Below are 24,398 nucleotides of genomic sequence, written 5' to 3'. Positions count from 1 at the left end.
ACAAATTTAATTAGTATAAAGAGGATTAGTAGAGAGAAACACTGCACAGAAAATTAAGTTGAACTTAGACACAGTGTTGGAAAGCCACTGTAGTGAGATAGAAAGAGGAGAAAAATTATAAATAAGGAAAGGGCTTTTGAATAATGAGTACTTAAGAGGTGTGTATGAAAGAAATGAGCAGTGTGCTACCTTCCAAAGTAAGAGGAGGGGGAAAGGAAATTAAAAATTAGAAGCAAAGCAAGCAAACATGATGAATAGATTTGAAATATAAAGTGAAGATAATCATATGGAAAAGATGTAATAAAAGCCACCGAGATCCAGTAATGGATCTTACTGATATTAGAGGAAAATGGTAGCACACTTGTATTGATCTCACACTATGTCAACACAATACAGCTCTTAATTCCTGAATTATATTGTTAAATAATTAACTGATGAACCATAAGTAAATAATTAAAACTTGGATCTGTAAGCCTCACAACTGAGAAAATAAAACTGTCACAGTGATACCAGATTTTAGCAGAACTGATACCGTGGTTAGGGAAAGGGTAAAAAAATTTAATGTCTATAGCCAGCTATACAGAGTGCTGGAAGAAGCACCTGGGCTCCATTTCTTCATTGAACAAAATAAAATGGATCATCTGTTACTTAAATCTCCTGTATTAAAGTTGAACCTGAAGAAAGTAGAAGAAAAGATTACTAATTACTCTGCAAAATACCTAGACTTGCCCTGCTGGAGAGGGTTTATGATTTGGGGAAGCAGGATTGAAAAGACTGTCACTCTGAAACACTGAGACAGTCTTGAGTTCATGTTAAAATATCCTTTCATCCAATATCTCTAAAATTAAGAGCCATAAAATAAACCTTCACAGTTCAATGGACAATAACTCATAGATATTTAACAATCTTCAGAACAAACAACTTCTAATAATAATTCAAAATAATAATTTTGTTTATTCTTGTAAAAGGAGTACAGTAGGCAAAATATAAAAAAAGATCAGCCTGTGCATCTACAAAACAAAACAATTCCTTTTCTCCCATGAATATCTCCCATTATTTTCAGATATAGCAAAAGCACATGTACTTCAATTCCAAGCAAGGCAATTAATTTGGATTCTGACAAATCAGAGCCATCAGTCACAGGATTACTTTTATTATTTTTTACAATGAAAGGACTCTGAGAGCACAGATCCTGCTGTGTAGAGCCACCACATTTCTTCCCGAGAACAAACTGAATGAAAAGTCTAACAGTAAATAATTATTCCAATAAAGAAATTACAAAAAGCTACAATAGTTACTTAGCTAGACTAATTTCAATTGTTTGTTCTTTCAACATGTCGTTTTAAAATAAATAGAAGACTAATTTTTAGAAACATCCACCCTCCAGCTTCCTGATGCTTTGTCTTGCAAAACACTTGCCAGCAGCAAAATTTTAAGTCTTTGAAGATCAGGGAGGGAATGAAGTATACCAGGATTCTTCAGCACCCCCAAATAACCCCACACCTGGGGTTAGGCTGACTCCACAGCCTCTGTTAGCCACGTTGACTAGGACATGTCCTTCAGGAGCATCCTGAGGGCTCATGTCCCATGGCCTGGGCCTAGGCAAAGGAATAGAGCTCGTTGTTGAAGTAGTTCTCCAGCTGGTCACTGAGGGAGTCAAAGGTGGGCCGCTCATCGGGCTCTGCATTCCAGCACTTCTCCATCATCCTGTAGAGCGGCGCTGGGCACGTCTCCGGCTGAGGAAGTCTGTACCCATTGTCCAGCAGCTGGATCACCTGGTGTCCTGGCATACCTGCAGGCCAAAAGGAGTTCATCAGGCTACTCAGGATCTGCTTCTGGGTGCTGTGTGTTCCTCTCTCTTCAGCACAGAATCACCACAGAATGGTTTGGGTTGGGAAGGACCCTAAAAACCACCAGGTTCAAAGCCCCTGCCCTGAGCAGGACACCTTACACTAGAACAGGTTACTCAAAGCCCTTCCAGCCTGGCCTCGAACGATTCCAGGGACAGAGCCTCATCTCTTAATGTTTACCAGCAATAACAAACCAACTCCAGCATTTCCCCACCACCTCACCCTGACTGTGCCAGCTGCAAGGCATCACAAATAAGTTTGTCTGCATGTGAGGCATTTCATCCACCATTTGGTTTTGTCAAAATTTATCAGACATCTATTTAGCTTGAATAGTTCCTAAATGCCTCTAGTCTCAGTGACTATAAAATCTCCAAATCTCCTAAGAAAACCTGATCTGCTGCTGAATTTTCCTCACATTTAGAAGCATTTTCCCTAAAATCAGCCCTATTTCCACAAGGGCAGCTGGGCAATGTTATCCCCTCTACTCCATCACCACCAGTCATGGAGAAGAAACCATTAATTTCCTCGTCTTTGCTATACCTTTATATATTAAGACTACTGTCCTGTTCTCTTCCAATTTTTTACTCTTTAAATTAAATCTTGAATTGTGTTAATTTCTTTTCCCTAGATCTCTGATGGTGCTTCCTCCGCACATTATCCACTGCCAGCACAAATCAACATAAACTCTTCTAACTGATTACTGAGAACAAACTCCTGAAAGTAGTACCAAGTAATAAAATAGTAAAATGACATTTTATACTCTTAAGATACAGATGCCTTTGCAAAGGGGTAAAACTGAATGAGTTTTCAGACAATATCCAAAGCTATGGTGGTACATATTTTTTATACTAAAATGATTTATTTATCTGTGCATGTGTCCATATGTACACGACTGTAGTTTATATAAGACTTCAGGATATTTTGCTTTGCTTTTTTTTCTTCAGAACAATTTCACAGGAGGTGAGGGTGGGAATCAAAAAGCAAAATCAATTTTTCCTTTTACAGAAAATATCAGTTTGGGACCCTGTGAAATGTAGTTTATGGCAAATGCACCACCCCTCAGGCCTGTACAGACAACATAACTTTTTTTTGCTTTAGTTCTTCCCTTGTGTTCAACTCACCAGCACAAAATGAGTCACAGTCAATCATCTCACTGATACCTTGTGTTATTGGAGCCACAGTTCCTTGAGCATTTCTCACAGTACTAGAAATAGTAGCTGCTCTCAGACTACTATATCTACTTTTGAGATTGGTGACATCTTATTTCTTAATTATTTAATACTTGTGATCCTTTCCTTTATGAAAACTTTTCACTGCAACAATCATACATGAGGGAGGGGGGTAAAAGCACCCTAATTTATTTTTCAGACACCTTCTTTCTGAAGTGCTTGTTCAGCGCTTCACACATAATCTACTCTTCCATGGGATATACTAAAAAAAATTCAAAAAGGACAGGTTGGGAAACAAAAAAACCCTTCCTTTATTTCTTCCCTTTTTCACATTCCAAGAATTGGCATCTTTGATCTGATGATGGAGGAAAATAGCCAGCTGGTTTAGGTGCCTCTGCAGTGCAGATTGATTCCATCAAGAGGAAGCTTGAATGTGTGCTAACCACAGCTTTTGCAAAGCTGCCAGGAGGCCCACGGAAGCCAGAAGGTCTGCCCCACTAAATGGACCTCATCTCAACAACCTTCTTCCTCTCTTTAAAATTTTAACCCTTTAACTTGCCCATGGTACAGGTATTCAACCTTCTTTTTCGTGTTATTCTGAAATCAAGAAAAAAATTAGACATAATTTCTTTAGGTAAAAGTACTTACCATGATAAGGCATCTGCCCATAGGTGATTATTTCAAACAGAAGTATCCCAAAGGACCAGACATCTGATTTAATGCTGAATCTGTTGTAGTGGATTGCCTCCGGGGCTGTCCATTTCACTGGGAGTTTTGTTTCAGCCCTAGCTTCATATATTTTTTCATTTTCTACCTATCATGGGTAAAACAAAACAAGCCTGGTTTCAGACCTGCTTCAGCAAACCACTTAAGCATCTAACTAAACTCAGCATGTGCTTAATCTTGCCTTTTAACCAAACTCTTGTTTTTCAGGTAGGTACCCATTTTCTGAAGTCTACCATTGGATTCAGCTTTGCAGTTGAAAAGTGCAGAGGCTTCATCAGAGGCTTTTCTAAGGCATTTATCATTTCAAGCAAGCACACACCATTGGAGTGGCTCCTGATTAATTATGACTTGCTGCTGTGAATTCTGGACCTGGCATGCAAGATTTCAAAAGTCTGTCAAGAGTGGCAGTTTTAAGCATCCTGCTGACACTAGAGACCAAATGTCTCCACGTCTAGAGTAAAGAGAGAAGGCAAGAGCAAGAGCTAATGAACTTCAGAAGATTTCTTCTGTGATTTATTGTGATGTTGAAGAGTCATTGACTTTGATAACAGTGGCTTAAGCTTCTTTTGGGGAAGAAAGAAAAAACTCTGACTGATCCAAATTAAGCTATTCGTTTCCCCTGAGCTAATTAAAGTGTAAGTGAAAGAAACAAAAAACCTGTTGAGTTGCCAGTTTGTAGCATCATGTCCTTAAAGGTTTATCACAAGGACATCTAAATTTTGTGAACATTTCTTCTCTCTTTAATTCCTACACACAATTTAGTATACATAAGTCACACCTAAAGCCTCAGTCAAGTTTTTCACATGTAAATCCAGATGTACATATACCAGATTTTGCTTCTTTGATTGTTTAAATACTGAATACATATTTCCCAGCTGCAATGCTCGATGGTTTTGAAAATACTGGTTGTTATTGACTTGTATCTCTATACTTATACAGCTGGTATCTTGACCATAACACTAATCTTTAGAAATAAGAAACATATGCATTATGAGCATTGTTCATTTAAAAAGATATATTTTTTATGTTAAAGAACTTGTAATATGAACTTATGCATATTTAGAACAGCCAAAATTAAATTAAAAGAATTTTCAAAGTCCCTTGATGCCTTTTTTACGCCATTACTCTATATTTCAGTATGTAATAAATCAAATTCTGTTATAAACTTCAATTTCTGCTGTCGAAATGGAAAAACAAAATGAGAAGTAGAAGACCTTTTTCTCTGTTTTTCCTTCTCAGTGCAAGAACATAAATAAATAATAAAATCCAAGCACAGCCTCAGAAATTATGGATTTCATATTGAAATCCATAAAATATAGCAAAATAAATCTTTCCAACACTGATTAAATAATTTTCAGAGGTAGGAAATCTCATTTCTAAACCACAGCTCTTCCAAAGGGATGCTTTAGCTGGTGACCCTTGGCATTCTCTGCCTTCAAGGACTAGAGAAAAAAAACAAAACAGTGCAGTGGCAAAGAATTTGCATCAGACTTAAAGCTCTGAGAGCTCACTTTACAAATGTTGCTGTTAGCTGTGGACAGGAATAAGGTCCTTTTAGGATTACTACCTGTGATCACAAGCACCATGGAGGCAGTGGGGAAGTGAACAAGGAGAGAATATATGTCAATACATTTTTATATGCTTTGCCTTACAGGCCCAGGTGTACAATCTTTCCATCAGTCCTCTCCATGTTGCAAACACTGTGGATAAAGCTGGGTATTGCCAGGATCCTTCCTGGGTGGCTGGGAGGAAAGCAGACACCAAGATTCTTCAGACTGACACAAAGGCACAGGACAACTTCTGACCTCACATGGGATAATGCAGGTAGAAGATACAAGTGAACATGTTATAGGTCCTTTTCTCCCTGGGCTTGCCTTTGTCTTAACCCGTCAATTCATTCTTTAGTTGGCCTCTTCCACCTTGCTCTCCAGCGTTAAAAGGGGGGACAATTAAGCCTCTCACAACTTTACCTTAAAAACTCTTGCAAGTCCGAAGTCTGCCACTTTGTAAACATTGTGCTCACCAACAAGAACATTCCTGGCTGCCAGATCCCGATGGATATAGTTCTGAGATTCAAGGTATGCCATCCCAGAAGCTACCTGAGCAGCCATGTCTATTTGATGTGTCAGGGAGATTTGAGAGCCTCCATCTTCTGTTTTAAAAGGAGATTACAAGAACAATGTAAAAACATCAACAAGATGCTGATTTCAGACATAAATAACTGAAAACCTGCCTGGTTCAAAAAAGCCAACACAAATAAACCAAATCATGCAATACAATAAGGTAACAGCCCAGCCAAATGACAGAGATTACTGAATTACATTAATTATTTCCCAATAACTGAGCAACAATGCTTGTCCCATCTTCTCTAAAACAGTAGATACTACATGCAAGAGTTAATCAAAGCCAGGAAGGAGCTGCTGATGCAGTCCGAAAAGAAAATATTTTATCTATTGATAGTAACATAGTATGCACCTTTCTGATATTAAGGGTTCATAAAACTGTTCTGAACTGTGAGTAAGAGTTTATGTCCGTACCCAGTGGTTGTAGCTAGAGCTGACTAAAGATGGAAAATCACAAAACTGTCCTTGTTCCCTGTTCTCCAATGATTCTGACTAGGAAAAATACCATCTGCTGTCAAGTATAACTAATTTTCACTTTCCAGTCCACTTGACTGCTTCATGCTGTTATCTCTGTTGTTGCTACTCAGGAGTAGGACTCCTTGAGATGATTTCAAGCTGCCTCCTTCTCCAGTAGAACTTTTTGAAGCAATGTGCATGTCATTCCCACCACCAAATTCCAGAAATTGAGATTTGGCAATTGAAGATCATTGTTCAAACAACATAGTAGAAGAACTTTGAGCTGAGCAACTTGCCTCTACAAATTAAGGAGTCTCAGGCCATTAAAAACTGCAGCCAAAAATTGTAAAATGGGTAACAAACAAAAAAAAAAAATTCATTGTGGTATAACACATTAGAGTCCAATTTTGTGGCATTTTGGGAACAGCTAACCAACCTTCTCAATGCCAAGAATTTAAACCAGGAGGTAATTGATTGTAAGCCAAATCAGTATTACATTCAAGGATCAATTCACACAATCCCAAATGCTGCAGCACTGAAGCATGGCTTACTACCTCTGTAGCCTCTAACACTCTAAACAATTTCAACTTTGTTTCAGAGCCTTGATATCAAAAAGCTGAATCCTTGCTGCTAGGCTTATTGGCAGCTCTCTGTCATCAGCTTGGTGACTTTTACTTACTGCCTCTGTGTTAGAGGAATAAAACTTTTGTAGCTGGCAGTTTTCTCTCAATTATTTTTAATTGATTTACAGTGATAGCATGTCTTAGTACTGTTTTAAATAGCCTTCTCCAGTTCTGGCATTTTATTTGATGGAACTTTTTCATCCCACTAATGTAAACCTACCACGTTTCCATTTAAAGCCATTCCCCCTTGTCCTGTCACTACCTAGCTTTGTAAAAAGTCCCTCTCCAGCTCTCTTATAGGCTCCCATTAGGTAGTGGAAGGCTACTCTAAGTTTATATCTAGCCAGCTAGCCATAGATATAGATATGTTTATATAACTTTCACACTCAAAATCAGGCACTACTGCTGAATTTATAAATAATCCCATGGATTATTCTTTAACTGATCGAGAAAATGTAGCACCTCCATGTCCTTTTTTACTAATATTTTTTGACAAAACCCTCAACCTCATATGAAAAATTTATTATAGAAAATATTAAAGAAGTCTTGGGGTCTGCACCCCATTCTAAGCAATCTATCATAATCACTCATATAGAAAATACAGGAAAATATTCTCATTGACAGATATCTGACAATAAAAAAGAGAAAAATAAATAAGCAGCACTTTCTCCAGTGAGGGCATTGCCTCCACAATAATTCACTGAATTTCAAGACTGCATACCTGCCAGAACAAGCCCTAGGCCCATCAGAATTGATAAAAGCAGTCATACATTTATGACAATCTCATTCACTTCCAATAACAAAGAAAAGTTTTCAGGTGCATTTTTCTCATACTGGTGGCAGCTCAATGACTCTGCATAACAGTGCTCATCAAGAACTCTCCCAAAGTACATTTACAGTGTGCACAGGGAATTCCCATGTCCATCATTATTAAGTAGCTGTCATTATGGGGAAGTGTGATAGTAACTGTGAATAAAATATTAGGGACTTTTAAAGCTGGAAAAGCATACCATACTGTTCTAGGAGGGGAATAGGAACAAAGAATATCTCTGGACTTTCCTCCACTCTAGTTTGCTTTATTTACCCATAGTGCACACAGAGACAGAAACCTTCTGAAAATATTTTCCTGTTTCCTGCAGAGGCTGAATCTCAAGAAAACTTACCAGGAGCTGTGCACTCCAGCTGATATAGATCACTTCCAGCCACAGAGCTCTATATGAGCTTCAAATCTTTTTCCTTATTAGTCTCACTGACAGCAATGACTTTGCTCTGACCACAATCCCTATCAAAACCCTTGGATCTCTGCCTCTACCTCTTAGTTCTGTGCACCTCCCTGTGCATCGGCCATCAGACAAAGAGGGATACCACTAGACTGGGTTTCAACTGGGCATTTTTATGGATATCTTGGTGGCTGCGTGGAAACCAGCTGACTTTCCACAGCCTCTGATGAAGAGCTACAGGAGCGGGCACTTAGGCAAGGAGCAAAGTGCTGTGCTCATGCTGGCAGCTGATCCACACAGAGGCTGCAGCACTGAAGTGCTCTGGACATGTTTACTCTATGCACACTAATAGGTCAATTTTCACCTCTGCAACAGCTGTGACTCATCCTGCCTTTCTCAGAGCTATTTCTCCAGTGCAATAAATGTTTCCATGCACAGCAATCATTTCCTGATGTGCCAGGCTCTTTCAATCAGATAAGCTGCAATCTACACACAAAGGCACCAAAGATGAGGATTTGAAGGAAATTTGTGCCTTGCTACCTCTGGCCAGCAAATGCCTACAGAACTGTGGATGATCTGGCCCAAGGTCATGGCAGACCCGTTGTGGGAAGCTCCTGTCTCTGTGTCAGAGATTTCTTTAGCTGTAATTGTGCATGGACAGACTCTCCTTTAAAAATGGTTCCGCAGAGAAGATGGGGGAAGGCATGTGTCATGGCAAATGCTGTCTGTGGTATTACACAGGTCTTTGCTTTATGGGCTGTAAACAGAGAAGAAATTCAGCATGACAGCCGTGGTAAACATTTTGTCTTCAAGAAATCATTACAGCTTTAAAGACATTTAGCATCTCACAGACATCTGCTAAACTGAAAATGGGTAGCAACACTAGAATCAAGAATTTCCCAATAACAGGAGTGAGCTTAAAAGTGCAATCATTATGCTAGTCTGTTCCAGGCTGTACAATTTTATTTTTAATTATTATTTGCCTTCAAAAGAGCACTTTGAAGTGCTACTGAGATAAAAGCCCTGATGAGATAGGCAAGAGACAAATTTGTAGTGAAAAGCTATCCCTGACTAGTAATAGTTTTCAAAGCAGTTAAGTACATTTTGTGGAAGTACTTCTGTTTCATGTCAAATATGATGACCTATCCTTCTGGATACTTATATTTTTATTCCTTTGTGTATGTTCCCATCTATTCCTAGAACTGGATGAAAAAATATGAGCCATTATAAGGCAAGAATCAGACTGTGGATGTGATTCCTTCCTACTTTTAAAATATTTTGGTTGTCAAAAATTCATAAACCTTTCTGCTTTTCTCACCCCCACACATGACAAATAATGCAGCTTTTACCTTAAACTAGGATGTTGTACTCCTATCTTTTATGTTAGTGTATTTACTAAACTGTAGCACCCTTAAAATGAGTTTAGAGTAATTTGCTTACTTTTAAGGTATTCTAAAAGACTTCCATATCTCATCAGCTCAGTAATAATATAAATTGGGTCCTCCAAAGTGCAGACAGCATAAAGCTGTATAAGCTTTGGATGTCTCAAGTTCTTCATTATTTGTGCTTCCCTCAGAAAATCTTTTGGATCCATTGAACCTGAAACAACAGCATATAACGAAACCAAGGTTATTAAAGGGCTTTCTACCAGCAATCTTAAGGGAGTAACTGATATTGTTTTCTGGTTTTGAAAGTAATTAACATCTCAAATCTTCACAGTTCCCACAGAAAACAGACAGTGTAGCTGAAACAAAATTTAATGAGTGAAACATGCCCGTTGTGTAGGGACAGAGAGCATATGTGTCCCAGCCACCAGAAATATAAAGGCTAAAATCAACCACCCCCAGGACTCCTCCAAACAGGAAAAAAAAGCAAGGCTAGAATGTTAAGGGATACATTTTAGACTATCAACTGGTTAATGAAAGGATCAGAAACTGAAGTGAGAGTGTCTAGGTAATGAACACAAAATTTCTGAGAGAAAAATAGTGCTGCAATAAAAATTTGTTGCACTATATTTTCAGCTTCACCAATTGAAGCCTGAAAGCACTGAAATCAGTTTAGCATATGCAGAGATGGTGTGTGCATTTTATATATACAAAAACAAATAACTATTTATAATGATCATGCAATAGCAACCCTATCAGAAATACCAATGTATGCACAGATGTAACATTAATTTTACAATCCCTTAAATGCCAAAGTGTCTTAGCAGCAAATGACACCAACTTTTTAAGTGTTACATAAGATCATAACATCTCTAGTTCTTTTCATATATATAGTGAACCAATGCAGAAACTATGTCAAAGAAGCAGTCAGAAGTGGCACAGGAAGCCAAAGTCATGGCAAATGTAGAATTAAAGGTCATGTATCCTGAATAGGGGATTGATTAGGAAAACATGAACAAATAAAAAATCAAAGCTTTCTAGATAATGATCCAGTAGTGATCAGATATTGTCAGGTGTTTGAGGAAGCTGGTGAATAACATCTCCTTCAAAACGCTTGTACATGCAAATGTGAAATTATTTAACTACTCACATGTCTCCTTCCTCCCAAATCAAAATACTTTAATTAAGAAAATATTGCAGTTAAGATTGGAGAGGAAAATATCTAGTTATCCAACTTATTCTGCTCTATGCCGTGTTTAAAAACAAACTCATCTTACTCAGCAAGCAGACTAAGTAATTTGAGAAACCAAGGCTGCAAGAATAAGAGTCTTTATGGTTGTTTTTTTTAATATTAGGTAATATATAAGGTTCATTTGGGAGTTTGATTGTGTTCCAAACATGGATGTTTAAATTAAGTGAAACTCTTGGAGGATGTTAAATGGCTCAGCAATAAAATTCCAACCGATACTTTGTTCTACAAAAAGGACTAGAAAATCAGCCTGTTCACCCAACATCTACCTTAAATGTTACCTCCTGAAAAATGCCCCAGCCTATTTCCCAAAACATAGGAATGATGTGTGATTTCTTATCCTCGCATCAATACAAGAGGAAAGATTCAGAAATACTCCTGACATAGACTTTATGAAAAAAGAGCCCCTTGACATTGCTACATGGGAGAGCAAAGATTACATTGCAAGGAACAGGTACTCCCCACTTCCATTTCTCCATACTTCCCTTGGCAATCCCATATTGCCCAATTTGGTGAGACTTCATAGGATGTCATTAGGAGGAGTGGTCAAAGTATTTGGATTTCCATCAATAAATGGCAAGCAGCCAATAATGCATCTCCTCAACAGGTACAAGCTATACTCATTTTCTTTACTCATTGTCAGAGGAAAGTGGGGGCCTTCACAAAGAGTAAATGATCACACCTGGTCTGGATAAAGCAGAGATTGAGACAGGGAGAAAACCCAAAATATCTGCGATTACTCTACATCCTTTTCTTGTTTAGAACAGCACAATCTTTACAGATTTATTCAAGCTTTCCACCAATTCTAGATTTAAAAAAATAATTGATAAGGTTGTCTTTATAGGGTTTGGACTCACTTTGATATTTATTTAAAATTTTACCCCATTTGCTTACTTGTTTCAAGATATATGCTTTGTCATAAAAATCAACCAAAAATCTACAGCTGCATGGTGACAAGCATTCTGCCTCCAGAAGCAAATGCATCAGTGTGAATTATGATTTAGCATCAGTGCCAAGATTTGACAAGTTGATCCTAAAAACGATGAACTACTTGCTCAGTTAGGGTCTACCAAATCATGGACCCTCTATGGATCATTATACAGGATTTCTTCACACCATAGAATTTGACAGTCTGATTTGTTCCCACCATCAAAGTTTGCCTACAAGGAATTTCTCAATTTAATCATGCTATAAACTTCTCCCAATAAACTGAAACCAAGCAACATGTTTTTCAGATATGACAACTTTCAATAAATTGATCAAGAAGAAAGTTTTCCATTAGCTGAATAGCTGCAAATCTTTTTCTACGCTGTAAAAGCAAATAACAGTGACAATAATGATAACAAACCAGAAAAAGATCAATAAGTATTTCCTGCATGCTTTACAGAGCACATGTAACCTTCAGTTTTACTTAGTTTATATCTTTAAATAGCACAAGTAGCAGACAGTGCCCCAATCCCCCACAGCCCTGTAGATCTTATATTGTACTTCATAAGAAGATTGGATGCCAACTGAAAAAAATTTAAAAGTGTCTTTATGAGTGTTCTGCCTAAGAATATGTTTCAGCAACTGAATAAGCAAATTAAAAACTGCCTCTAAAAGAAACCAAACATGCTTGTTACAAATTAGTTGGATAAAGCCTGTCACAATAGTGGCAAAGAATTTACAGTACATCCCTTTGAGGCAGGAAACACATGCCAAATGGAGTTTCAAATAACTGAGGGGGGTTTAACTTGTAGTTGAATATGTATGTTTTTAATGAAATACACATTTTCACCTATTAGTGGTAAACACAAGATAAAGAGCAGGTTACTGTAAGTAGAAACTACTTGGTCATAAAACAATCAGTTAACATAAGCCTTTATTGAAACAAGTGGAGGTTTCTATTGTCTAAGATACCAGTTTGGGAGTAAATTTATTAGGACCTAAAGAAAATATGGTCTTGATAATCTGATTTTTGAATGAAAAATGTTTTTCTAAATGTCAAAGCCACTCTCCAGAACAAAATGTTAGAATCTCTTCCTTTGAGATGTTCTGTTGTGCTGCTTTGCCAGGAATCACCTCTAACTTAAGCCTACTTAAAACAGATATATCAATTCTGATTAACTTATCTTTGAAAATATTTTGTTCTAGATCTGAGGAAGCTTCACATTCTAAGATAAACACTGATAACCTGGAAATGAGTTAGAGAGGAAGGTTAGTTATTTTCCAGATTCTACTTGCCTAAATGTAAATGGCCCTTAAATATTTGATAAACCTGTCACAAGACCCTTTGTTTGCAACTTTTCAATAAACCTTCCCAAATTGCTTCAAAGTACCCTTGTGCTTCAAAAGAACCTAGACCTCTAACTGAAGTTTATAGAAAATTAATTTATGTGGAGACTGCATTAAGCATATAACTATGATCTTCTGAAGAATTTTATGAGTAATAAAGAAATAAAGTTTAAAAACTAAGAATTTGGCAACACAAGAAACTAAAACAGCCTATTCCTATTAACAGATGAATAATTTATGTTTCTGGATGTTCCCAAGCAGCTTTGTCACCATGGAGAAGTAAACTTACATATCAGTGTAAGGCCACATACTGAATTAAATGGAATAAAAAAATCTCTTTTGTTCTCAGGGAAACTGGGGTACTTCCCTGAGTGCAAAGCTTTTTACATTGCATATGTATTAAGGATATGAAAAATTAGAGAAATGAAAATGTTATGAAAAACTCCACTGACAGTACCAACCCAGACACTATTTTGGAAAAACCTCCTGGAAAAAAAAGCATGCTTGGACATTTTCCATGCAGAGAGAAGCTTGGGAGATGCTTTACAATGTGATAATGACAAATGTATGTGTCAGCTTCAACAGGCATAAGGAACTTTATCAGATACAATTAATTGGTGATGATAGATGTCTGCTTCACTTGCTGACAGCTGGAGAAGCAAGCTAGCCCAGACAATAGGTTCTAGAAAATCCATCACACTCAACATAGGACAAAGTGCAAATCCCTGCTGCAATGATTTCCACTTAAATAGAAAAATCCAGTGTCTCAGTGAAGAAATAAAAACAGAAATGTGAAATGACATGTTCAGGGACCTGCATCAAGATAGTGCTGTGCAGAGCCAAAACCAGAAATAGTAACTGCTGGTTTCTAGACTGTTTTCCTATCTACTGATCCCTGCACCTCTTTGAAAACTATGGGTCAACGGCTCAATAGTCAGAGGCAAAGATGCTCTTACGTTTTGTTTTTTCATTCACACATTCATGGCTATAGCTGGTAAAATGTCACAGATGTCTCCAAAGCAGAGATAAGTGAACCAGTGGACAAATAAGAGAATTATCTGAATGAAAGCATCAAATTACTTCTGCTTTCTGTATACAGCCACACTGATCAACAGATTGTAAAAGAATAAGGAGAAGTAATGGGCAAGACATTGACAATGATATTTGAGAGTAAAGAATGGAATGATGTAAAATATTTTCAGTTGTTGTAATTGTGCTAGAGGGACAAGGGGTGGATTGTGCGCAAATTGTTTACTTTGGTTTTGTGATTATGGTGTTTTGCTTTTGTTCTGGAGAATTCTCTTTCTGGATATAGGATTTGAGGTGTAACCTCACCAGCACTGAGCAGAGAGGGACAATGGTCTCCACCCTGGTCTCCCTGGCCGCACTATTGCTGATTCAGGCCAGGATGCCATTGGCATCATTGATTTTAAGCCTTTTACTAGCAATAGCTAGAGATTAGTTTAAGTCCAGAAAAAAATTGTTTGAGAAATGAGAAGGACACTATATAGCAAGAAACTGCATTTAACCTTTCTAAAGACAACTGAAAATTGGTTAAACAAGAATGGAAAGAACAACTAATACATTCAAATAGGCTTTTATTTTATTACAAGAAGACATAGCAAGGGTTAAAAAGAAGACATCAGGAAAATTCAAATGTGAAATTAGGTGCAGATTCTTACAGTTCCTTCATCTTAGGACTAGAGGACTTCTCATTATTGTTTAGTCAAGAACAAGCTGTGTTTTGATTAAATAGAAATGCTAATCCCAGCAGAGGCATGATGTGTAATGGCATATAACAGTAAAGTATTCCGACTACATATGGTCTAGAACAGATATACAGTGCAAAATAATGCTCAACAGAAAACCCCAAAGTTACAGAAATCCTTTCTGGCCTTAAGACCTATAAATCTATGACAATCTGATTGCATTATACTCTTATCTATTGTTCACCAAGTGATTACCCTTGATCAACCTGCTCCTGCTTGGTAATAATAGCATTGTTCCATTTCACAATTTCTCTGGTGGTAAAGCCTTTTTAGCAGAACTCTTTCCATCTCAGCCCCTTACATTTGTCAGATCACTTTGAGTTTAACACACTCTTCTGTTTTTCTGATGGCTTGCATGTCCAGAGAGTCTACACTGTAAAACAGCTTAGTGAAAAGTCTGTAGTTTAAAATACACTCCCTCCCGCCCCAGTGTAAAGACAAGAGATTTAGATCTTTGAGCCAAGCTACAGGAGAGGTGCATTTTACAATGTGTTACACTTCTAGCCTGAAACATTGCTTATGTGAATATTGGAAGCTCCAGTGATCAACACTTGTGCTGGTTTGACCAGGAAGAAGTGGGAATTCTGGGATGCTGTGGTCAAACCAATGGGTGCTCAGATTTTGATATTGGCATCTGATGTGGCCAGTGGGGTTTGGACACACCTCTGAGAACACACAGGGGTTAAAAACCAGAGCTGCGCCCCCGGCAAGCTGTCTTGGGACTTGGAGGCGAAGAGATCGGATCTCCCTCCCCCGTCCAGCTCCTGCTGCTGGGCAGGGGAGGGGCAGCCTTGTGGTAGGCCTGGGCCTGGACAGAGATGGGAGTGAGGAGGCCCTTGAGGATGGAAGAGTGGAGGAGCCCCAAGAGACATCGGGCAGCCCCCCCCCCAGCAGAGAGAGAGGGAGAGCCGGCGACGGAATATGACAGCGGCCGGCCGAGGAGGAGAAGGGGGGAGTGCAGCGAGAAGGTGCCCGGCAGGGCAGCATGGGAGTGCCGGAGCTCCAGACAGGCAGAGACTGAGATATTTAACCCTTTTCTTGCATGACTGGGACCTTGCAAAAATGCTGATCCTCCTCGGAGCTGAATGAGAAGAGAGATAATAGATGAGATAACAAGGACCAGGCCCGATGGAAGTGGAGAAGACTGGCTGAGTGGGGGGAGAGATGGAATGGCCTTTTGGCTGGACTTTTCTTGTGTGGCCATAGACAGAACCATTTTTTTTCCCTGTGACACAGAGACTGCATTTAGGGGGAGGCAGTGCCTCAGAACCAGGAGGGCTCAGTGTGGGTACCCCTCGGCCCCAGGAGGTAGAAAAAAATGGGGGGGACAGATGTCCCGAAGGAGAGACTGTGCCTTTTTTGGTGTGAGACAAGGCATCCTTATAAGACAACCCTAAAAGCAGCTCTGGTCCATGCACAGTGGTGAGAGCACTGGGCATGGAAGGAAGATGTCACGATGGCAAAAGGACTTTCTGGGCGGTGCTGAGTGACATGGAAACACACGAGGTTTCAGCGTGTTTCTAGGGGAAGCCTATGGTGCAAGAAGGACTCCTCTCCTCTTCATGAACTGAAGATTGAGTATTCTAAAGGGTGGTGCTGAACTGAGAGTTGGTGATTTGGGGGAATGTATTACATTGGGAAATTTTGGTAGGGAGGAGGAGGAAAGTGCTTTTTGTAAGGTTTTCAATTTTTCCCTTATAGTTTTTTCCCTTCTTGTCTTGTAGTTTAGTTAGTAAAGATTTCTTTATTATTTTCTTTCTTTATTTCTAAGCTGGAGCCTGCTTTGCTTATTCCTGGTCACATCTCACAGCAGACACCAGGGAGAGGGTATTCTCATGGGGGCACTGGCTCTGTGCCAGGCCAAAACCATGACAACACTATATATTTCTTGATTACTCATTAACTATTATATTTTTCATTCATTTGTCAACATTATGTTATGGTGAATGAAATTACCAACCCTACCCTTTGCTGAAATTTTATTAGTACCAAGATAAACATTTGTTACTCAGATTAGGGTGAGGGTATTGTGGTTTGTCTTTAATTAGTGAAGTGTTATTCCTCATGAGTAACAATGAGAACAAGCTATGGAAAACCAATGTGCTGACTGCTGTAAGAGACTCCAAATGCCTTTCACTATAAGTGAAAAACAACTTATAGAAGAGGATAGTTCCCTGAAGAAGTGATACTACAAGGTTAATTGCTTACATTTGTGACTGTTTGAACTGTTTTTGTAGAATGAGATCATTCACAAAGTACAGTGATAAGAGATTCAACATTAACTACATAATTTATCAAGACAGCTTTGGGAATCAAAGTCTTCATTTGGAGCAGCACTATGTGTGACGTTCGGTTTCCTTATCACAGTGTTAGGTCACAAACTCTCTGCTATCCAAGCATTGCATCCAGGTGGGGCTTCTATCTGCCCTAACTCAATACAACCCAGCATGCAATCAGTGAAACTACTGCTGTTGACCTTAGCAAGAGTCAGACTAAAGTGGAAAAAACGGAGATAGAAAATTATTGGTTAATCGAGCCCTTTTTCCCAGGTGAACTATGGTACTACAAAAAGAATCACAGCTGAAGGAGTTTCTTCCATTATACTGTGCCAGTCTATACATAACAAGTCTGCAGCGAATCTTATGTTTATTCCAGTGAAAAAGAGATTTCAAGCTGGTTTCTGTTTGCTTAGTCACTAGGGAGATGCACTGTTCACTGAAAAAAGTATTGTCTTTCATATGAATTATAGAAGGTCTTCAGTGTGAACAGATTTCATATTTTCAGTTAAGCAGAAAGAAAAAAAGAGGGCTTATTTTCTTTCAGTTTGCATGTCCCAAAACACAAAAGATATCCTGATACAAGGGAGCCTTGAAACATATGCTTAAATTCTTCCCTGTTCGGTAGACCATTCAAGCAGTGCTCAAGCATATTGATGTTATATTGAATCAAAGGTCTGAATCTGTTCTGCTTCCTGAATCAGGTTCATTAGTGCCCAACACAAGCTTTTTCAATTAACCACAGCTCATGTTGTTATCTCTTTTTTAAAAACATGTATATCATCCAAGCTGCCTCTCTTATCTATGTGGTTCTTGCCATCTGCTGGCAGATATTTTATGTTGTCAATTGAGAATGCACAAATTATTTGAAGTTAATGAAACATAATTAAGAAAAATGCTAAAAACTGTATTAGTCACAATCTTATATTGCATGCAAATAGTGAGTATAAATGTTGTATATCTAAAACTTTTAAAAATTAAAAGCAATACTAGGATTAAAGCACTCCTTAAGTACAAACTTAGCATAGTAAATATTCTATACGACGGAAGAAATCACTGTAGTATAGCACCTAATCCCTAGAAAAACCCCACAGATGACAAACTGCTTGCAAATCAATTACTTCACCTACAGATTATTCAATCTACAGTGACTCATTTCCACACAAACAATACTGTAAAAAATAGGTACAACTCTAGTTGTGGTTGCCTTTTCATGTGATACAGATGTTGAATTAATTCAGCTCATCTAGAAACAGAAAAGTGTATAAAATTCTCATTCAAAATACCAAAGAGTATCTAGACCTAGAGCTTTACTAATCTTCATCTCTAGGTGTGTGGATTTTAAGAATGAATGCATATATACAGATAGGCTCTTACAGATAGGCAGCATTTAAAAAGTAAAGGAGTACTCTTGCTAATAGCTCATTAACATTTAAGAATAATTCACATACCTGGTTTTAATGTTTTGATTGCCACAGGGGTGGTATTATTCCACAGTCCTTCCCATACTTCACCAAACTGACCAGATCCTAATTTTTTCACTAATTTCAGAGATCGTCGGTCTATCTCCCACTGATCAACAGTTTGGTAAGATAAATCAAAAGGAGCAGGAGTTTGTATCTCGTAAAAGAAAATAAATAATACATGTCAACAACATATATAAATCATTGTTAACTATTTCATGTAAAGCTGGAACAGATATAAATAATGTTTCCTTAGAGTATACACATGCAATAAAGTGAGCCAAGAACATAAAATACAACCCTCAAACTGGGTGCTCTTTGTTAGAAATTAGAAATACGCTAAAGAAATCCTCCCATGAAAAGCAAACATTAGAAATCATTCCTCTAGCAAGCTTTTTGAACAATGACGTATTGGTCGCCAGAACCTTGTGGTTTTGCCTCAGTAATTACATATGGACAGCTAGAGTTATGAAGTTGGAGATTTCATTTCCATATGTATTTATAAAAAGGCATTCATAAATCATGATTGGCATATTCCTCCCCCGCCCCCCCCCCAAACAAACACTTGATGATTTTTTTCAAAATGGCATGGTACTTTATTATTAATTTGTCAAACGTAAGAATGAAACTGTAACACTACCCAGAACTTCCAGAAAACAAGAGCAGATCATTAACATTCTGAAATGGTAGAAGAAATGGGGTCAACACTTTCTGACAGATATCTGATGAGTTAGCTCACAAAAACTAGTTTGCACAGTGTAGCATCCACGCCTTACCTTTAGGCATGGTTGTCCGAGCAACACGCAGAGGCCATCACTGTTCTTGCTGTAATAGTCAACCAACTCATTCAAAGTTTTAAAAGTTTTCCTTCTGGTTAGGAAAAAGCTTTCATCCATCCTTTTGATCCTGTAGTGCTTCACAGATGTACCATCAAAAACTAAAAAGATTTAAATATATTAAGTTTCTAGGAATTATTGAAGTGGTACAATATCATTTATACCCAAACCACCATAATGTTCCTAAATATATTTATGAGGACCTTAAAATAAATTATTTTAGTTCCAAATATGACAACTATAAAAAAGCTTCTTTCAAACCAAAGCCCATTGTTCAGATAGCTTAACACCTCTTGTCTATCAGTCTTCAGCTATTCAGATTTGGAGATTCTCCACCAAAAGAACTGATTTAGAAGTACATAAATATATCTTCTGTGAGGCAGTTCATGTTTCCCATGTTTGAAGACACCAAAACCAGTCAAAAGCATCTAACTGACAGCAATCATTTAGCCAGTTTTTAATATTTTCTTTATCCTCCTTTATTTTAGTGTTAACATTCCAAATAGCAGCTGCTGGACTGGCAGGCACTTTGGAGGAAGTAGATATAGCATCCACATAGCCACAGTTCTCTGAAAAGTAGAAAAAAATCTTCCAAGTGTTTTTTCTAAATTTTGTGCATGTTTGGAATATGTAAAAATCAGGTGAATAATGCTGTGTTTCAGGAAGTTGATTAATTCCCTTTCAGTGGAATGTTTTTTATTCTAATCTGTTGTGTCTTAACCAATAAGACTATTCCTCACTTCCTGTAAGATATCTGCTTATCATGACAGCCAGTGTCCCTCTCTGTGACCATTGGAGCACTCCTTAGATATATCAGAATAAAGGCTGGGTCACTGCCTGCTGGGGCTAGACACAGACCAGCACAAGATCAAAGAGAGACAAAAAATGTATATAAATCACACACACACACAGAGACACAGGCACACAAAAATGTTTGGAGACCCCTAGTTTAGAAACCTTTACAAATGAATATCAGTAGAAGCAATAGCAGGCTCAGAATCATCAGAGAGGGCAGTTCAGAAGAGCTGAAAAGGTATTCAGTCACTTATGTGGGTGTAATTTCCTGGACCCTCCATTATTTAGACATCACTGTCCATGTTCAATGGGCAGTAGACAGTTTATATTACATACAGAAGGGTAACTGATTTTGCTCCAAAGAAGTCTACAGCTGTTAGCTCTAACATTAACAGTGTTACACAATAAACCTAGAAGTAGATTCTTTATACTGTGCCTCTGTGTGCATCTTGGTAATAGCTTTGGTTATAATGACAGAGGAATATGTGGTTACATAGTGTGTGTAGAAAGCATATAGGATTGGTTGCATGAAATAAGTAAAGCTGATAGGAAGAATAATTTCTCTCACCATCTAAGTGATGAAATCAAAGAGGAAATCTCTCCTTCCTTAAATACTCTTGTGGATGATCAAATATTTTTGCACTGTACTGTGTGATTGTCATCCAAGACCACCAGAGAGCAGACAGGAGCTTTTCAAAATACTCCACCTCAGGTAGTCTTTTTAGGAATCTGGGAACTTACGATTCTGCATGAGGACAGGAATGAGAATATTTGTAAACAAAATCCATATTACATTGCACTTTTCAAATCATATTTCTTTTTGAATTAACACCCATCATTACTACTTTTTAACTGTAAAATTTATGAATGCTTTTGTGATGTGTCATTTGGAAATGGTGCTGAAGCAAAATGAAGGAAAGAGTAATTCAGTAATGATAGACTGAAAATGTAATGACTTTTCCAAAGTTCACAGGAAAATTATTCCAGACAAATTAATTAGTCTTTATGATGCATTGAACAAAAGGCCAACAGGATGACTGTGTTAATCCAGTCTCAGTTATATATCACAAATAATAGCAGTTTGACTACCTGATTTATTTATTAGCAGTATTATAACTATTATTTGTGAAGTAGCTAACATTAATTATGCAATAATTGCTTTGAAGGATGTGCTCTAATTTCTTAAATGAGCCTTTTACAAAGCCTTATGATTGACAGCATGCAGGTCAGGTGGTGATTCGTGTGGAGAAGCTGGAGAAAATTTCTGCACTGATAATGTCTCATAATAAGTAGCTGAGATTAGTGCAGTATTTGACAGGGGGTTGTTTACTTTTATTTTAAGGCTGAGTTTGGCTGTATAAGTCCTGCAGCATACAATTGAAGTTCTGCATCACAGTGTGGCTCCTCTGCCAAAATTATACAGAGCACATATCACTCAAGAAAGAACTATCCATAACCCCTTCCAGTCATCTCTAACCACTAACCAGGACCGGATTGTAATTTTAGTCTCACATAGCTTGACAGTAACTGGGTTTGAAGACTGCAGAGGTTTTCTCCTCAACTTGCCCTTTCCAAAAGAATTACAGCTCCCCATTAGATTTCTACATGGTTTCAGTCTAGCAAAAGGATTATCCTCTCCCAGCTATCCATCTTCACATGATAGGTTAAGCAGAAGTCGATTTTGCCACCTGAAGAATGTGAATAAAATAATTTACTACTTCTTCCCCAGGGCACAAAAATTTATGGTGGCATCAGCAGAGTCCACACCTTCACCAAATGAGTCATGGAGACACTAATGTTCTCTTACTGCCAAAACCAACGTGTTTTGGAGCAACACAGCTCCTGGGAACAGCCCTCCCCCAGCTCTTATCATGTAGCACTGCCACCAGCACCTTGCTCTGCCTCCATGCCCAGAGTGGATGTGGGAGGAAGGTGACTCATGAAATCACTCTCACCAGCACAGAACGGGTGCAGAGGCAGATCCAAGATCATCCTTGTGGCAGTGGTCACAAGGGTTTTGAGGATGAGAGAGAAGTGAGGATGTTGATTCTATGTTCAGAAGGCTTGATTTATTATTTTATGATATATACACCACATTATAACTATACTAAAAAGGAATAGAAGGAAAGTTCTCAGAAGGCTAGCTAAGCTAAGAATAGAAAAGAATGCTTTACAAAGATCTGTGTCCCAGCAGAAAGCGAGAGCAGCTCTGCCATGAGTGGTCAGCAAATCCAAACATCCACAGGAGACCAATCACGAATCCACCTGTTGCATTCCACAGCAGCAGATAACCATTGTTTACATTTGTTGCTGAAACTTCTCAGCTTCAGCAGGAAAAAATCCTAAGAAAGGATTTTAATGAAAAGATGTCTGCGACAATCCTCTTTGTTACAGCCGTGATTTTCCCAGTTCTATGAATCTGCTACCTTAAACAACTACCTCTTTTTCCTACACTGGAAGCCAAGAGGAAAACACACAACATTATTTTAGGAGAATGGAAAAAATAGCTGAAGAAAACACAAAGCATTTACATTGTTATTTAATGCAATAAGTCTTTCAGATACCATTATTCAGTGATGGGCTAAGTACAGAGCCTCCTGCTATCATTGGCAATGACACTCAATTAAGCTGAGCACATCTAAATTATGGCTTTTAATTAAAATGAGGCAACATCTAAGATGGCACCAACATGTTTAAAATTTAATACATTTCACACCAGATGCTGGAGTCATCAACATAAAAATCTGTCGACAACATGTGCATTTTTAAAATGGAAAAACCTATTTTTGAAATGTCAAACACCCTAAATTTATAGTAACACATGTCAGGGGCCTATCTGGCTTGATGAGCTTTCCATTTCACTATTCACAGATGATAAAAACCTTTCTGAACATGAATTTTTGTTTTTAATTTAAATAATTATTTATTATCCAAATCTTACAAATTGAGAGTTTTCCCAACAAGGCAATTTAGAGGTAAAAGAATGTAATTTTCATGAAAGATTGAATTTTTAAATTTTTTAATTTTTTTTACTAAGGAGATCACTTGTCTCCATTAACATTAAATCTTATATATCTCATTGTCCATATGAGTATGAAATCAAGCACAAAAGTCATAAAATCAGTTTATGGGTTCTTGGGTAACAGAAAAAGAAAATCCTCCTCTTCAGCTTCTTTTTTTACCTAAATGGCATGCTGGATGAAGAATTAAAATATTTCCTTAAAGATCTTAATTTTGAAAACCAGGTTTTCTCTTCAAGCCAATATCATCTACTCTGCAATGAAACCAAAACAACAATAAAAGCTAGAGCAAAACCAGTCATATCTACAGAATATGGGACTTTTGAGGTCTAATGTTTCTGGACTGAAAAAATTTGAAACAGAAATTAGAGACACATTCCAAAATATTGGGTTGGGACTTCTCTCTTGTCAGTGTATCAGCTACCACAGAGATGGAAGCCATCCTTCTGCCTCAGCTTTAGTGTCTCATAGTTCCTATTGATGGCACAAACAGGAAAGATGCAGGAAAATCTCTCTTCTCCACGGAACCTGGTGAACTGAACTACCTTCCTTCCTACTAATGCTTCTCACAACACAAACATTTCATTGTTTGCTTTAGAATGCACTAGCTTTCCAAGGAGTCAACAGTAATAATGAGATTATGGACATAAAACATCTAGACCAGGATGTATACTATTAGTTTGGGAGCAAAATACAAATAGATGCCATTCAGCTAAGCTGGTTCAGTAAGCAGCAAATAATATTTAGCTCTTTCGGATGAAGTAGCATGTTAAGGATACATGATGTTCAACTCTGGGAAGCTACTAAAGAATACAGTGGTACTGGGAAATGATGCCACCAGTAGTGTCTACAGATTGCTTCAGTTTATCCTTTTTCTTTAACTAAAAGAGCACAAATGTTTAATAAATCTGAGATGATACATATATTCATGCATATATTTTCAGAGGACAAGCCATATTTGTGCATGAAGGAGAGCTGGCTCCTGCAGCTGGAGCCTTGCCTCTGTGTGTATTTATTACTTTCTTCAGTGCCACTCTTACCTTCCTTAATCAAACAAACCAGCATGAAACAAACCCACACTGTTGGTTTCATCTCTTGCTCTTATCATTCATTATCAAATCTCCTCTTCTCAAATAAGCTTATAAAAAATGTAAAAAATTGTCT

The 24,398-nt window shown here is 37.9% G+C and overlaps 1 protein-coding gene across 1 annotated transcript in view; it reads right to left on the bottom strand.

Moving 5' to 3' along the window:
• Positions 1-1,045: 1,045 nt before the first annotated feature.
• Positions 1,046-24,398, bottom strand: part of FRK (fyn related Src family tyrosine kinase) — a 47,608-nt gene continuing 24,255 nt past the window's right edge. Inside the window, exons 3-8 of the mRNA XM_058802885.1 lie at positions 19,360-19,520; positions 18,572-18,740; positions 9,608-9,766; positions 5,716-5,897; positions 3,668-3,833; positions 1,046-1,792 (exon numbers count right to left, since the gene is read on the bottom strand). Of these exons, the coding sequence (XP_058658868.1) occupies positions 1,599-1,792; positions 3,668-3,833; positions 5,716-5,897; positions 9,608-9,766; positions 18,572-18,740; positions 19,360-19,520 (1,031 nt within the window). The 3' untranslated portion in view covers positions 1,046-1,598. The remainder of the gene's footprint in view (positions 1,793-3,667; positions 3,834-5,715; positions 5,898-9,607; positions 9,767-18,571; positions 18,741-19,359; positions 19,521-24,398) is intronic.

The sequence above is a fragment of the Ammospiza caudacuta genome, chromosome 3 (assembly GCF_027887145.1).
Source record: "Ammospiza caudacuta isolate bAmmCau1 chromosome 3, bAmmCau1.pri, whole genome shotgun sequence".
NCBI classification, from domain to species: Eukaryota; Metazoa; Chordata; class Aves; order Passeriformes; family Passerellidae; genus Ammospiza; species Ammospiza caudacuta.
This window is presented reverse-complemented; position numbering and strand designations above follow the sequence as displayed.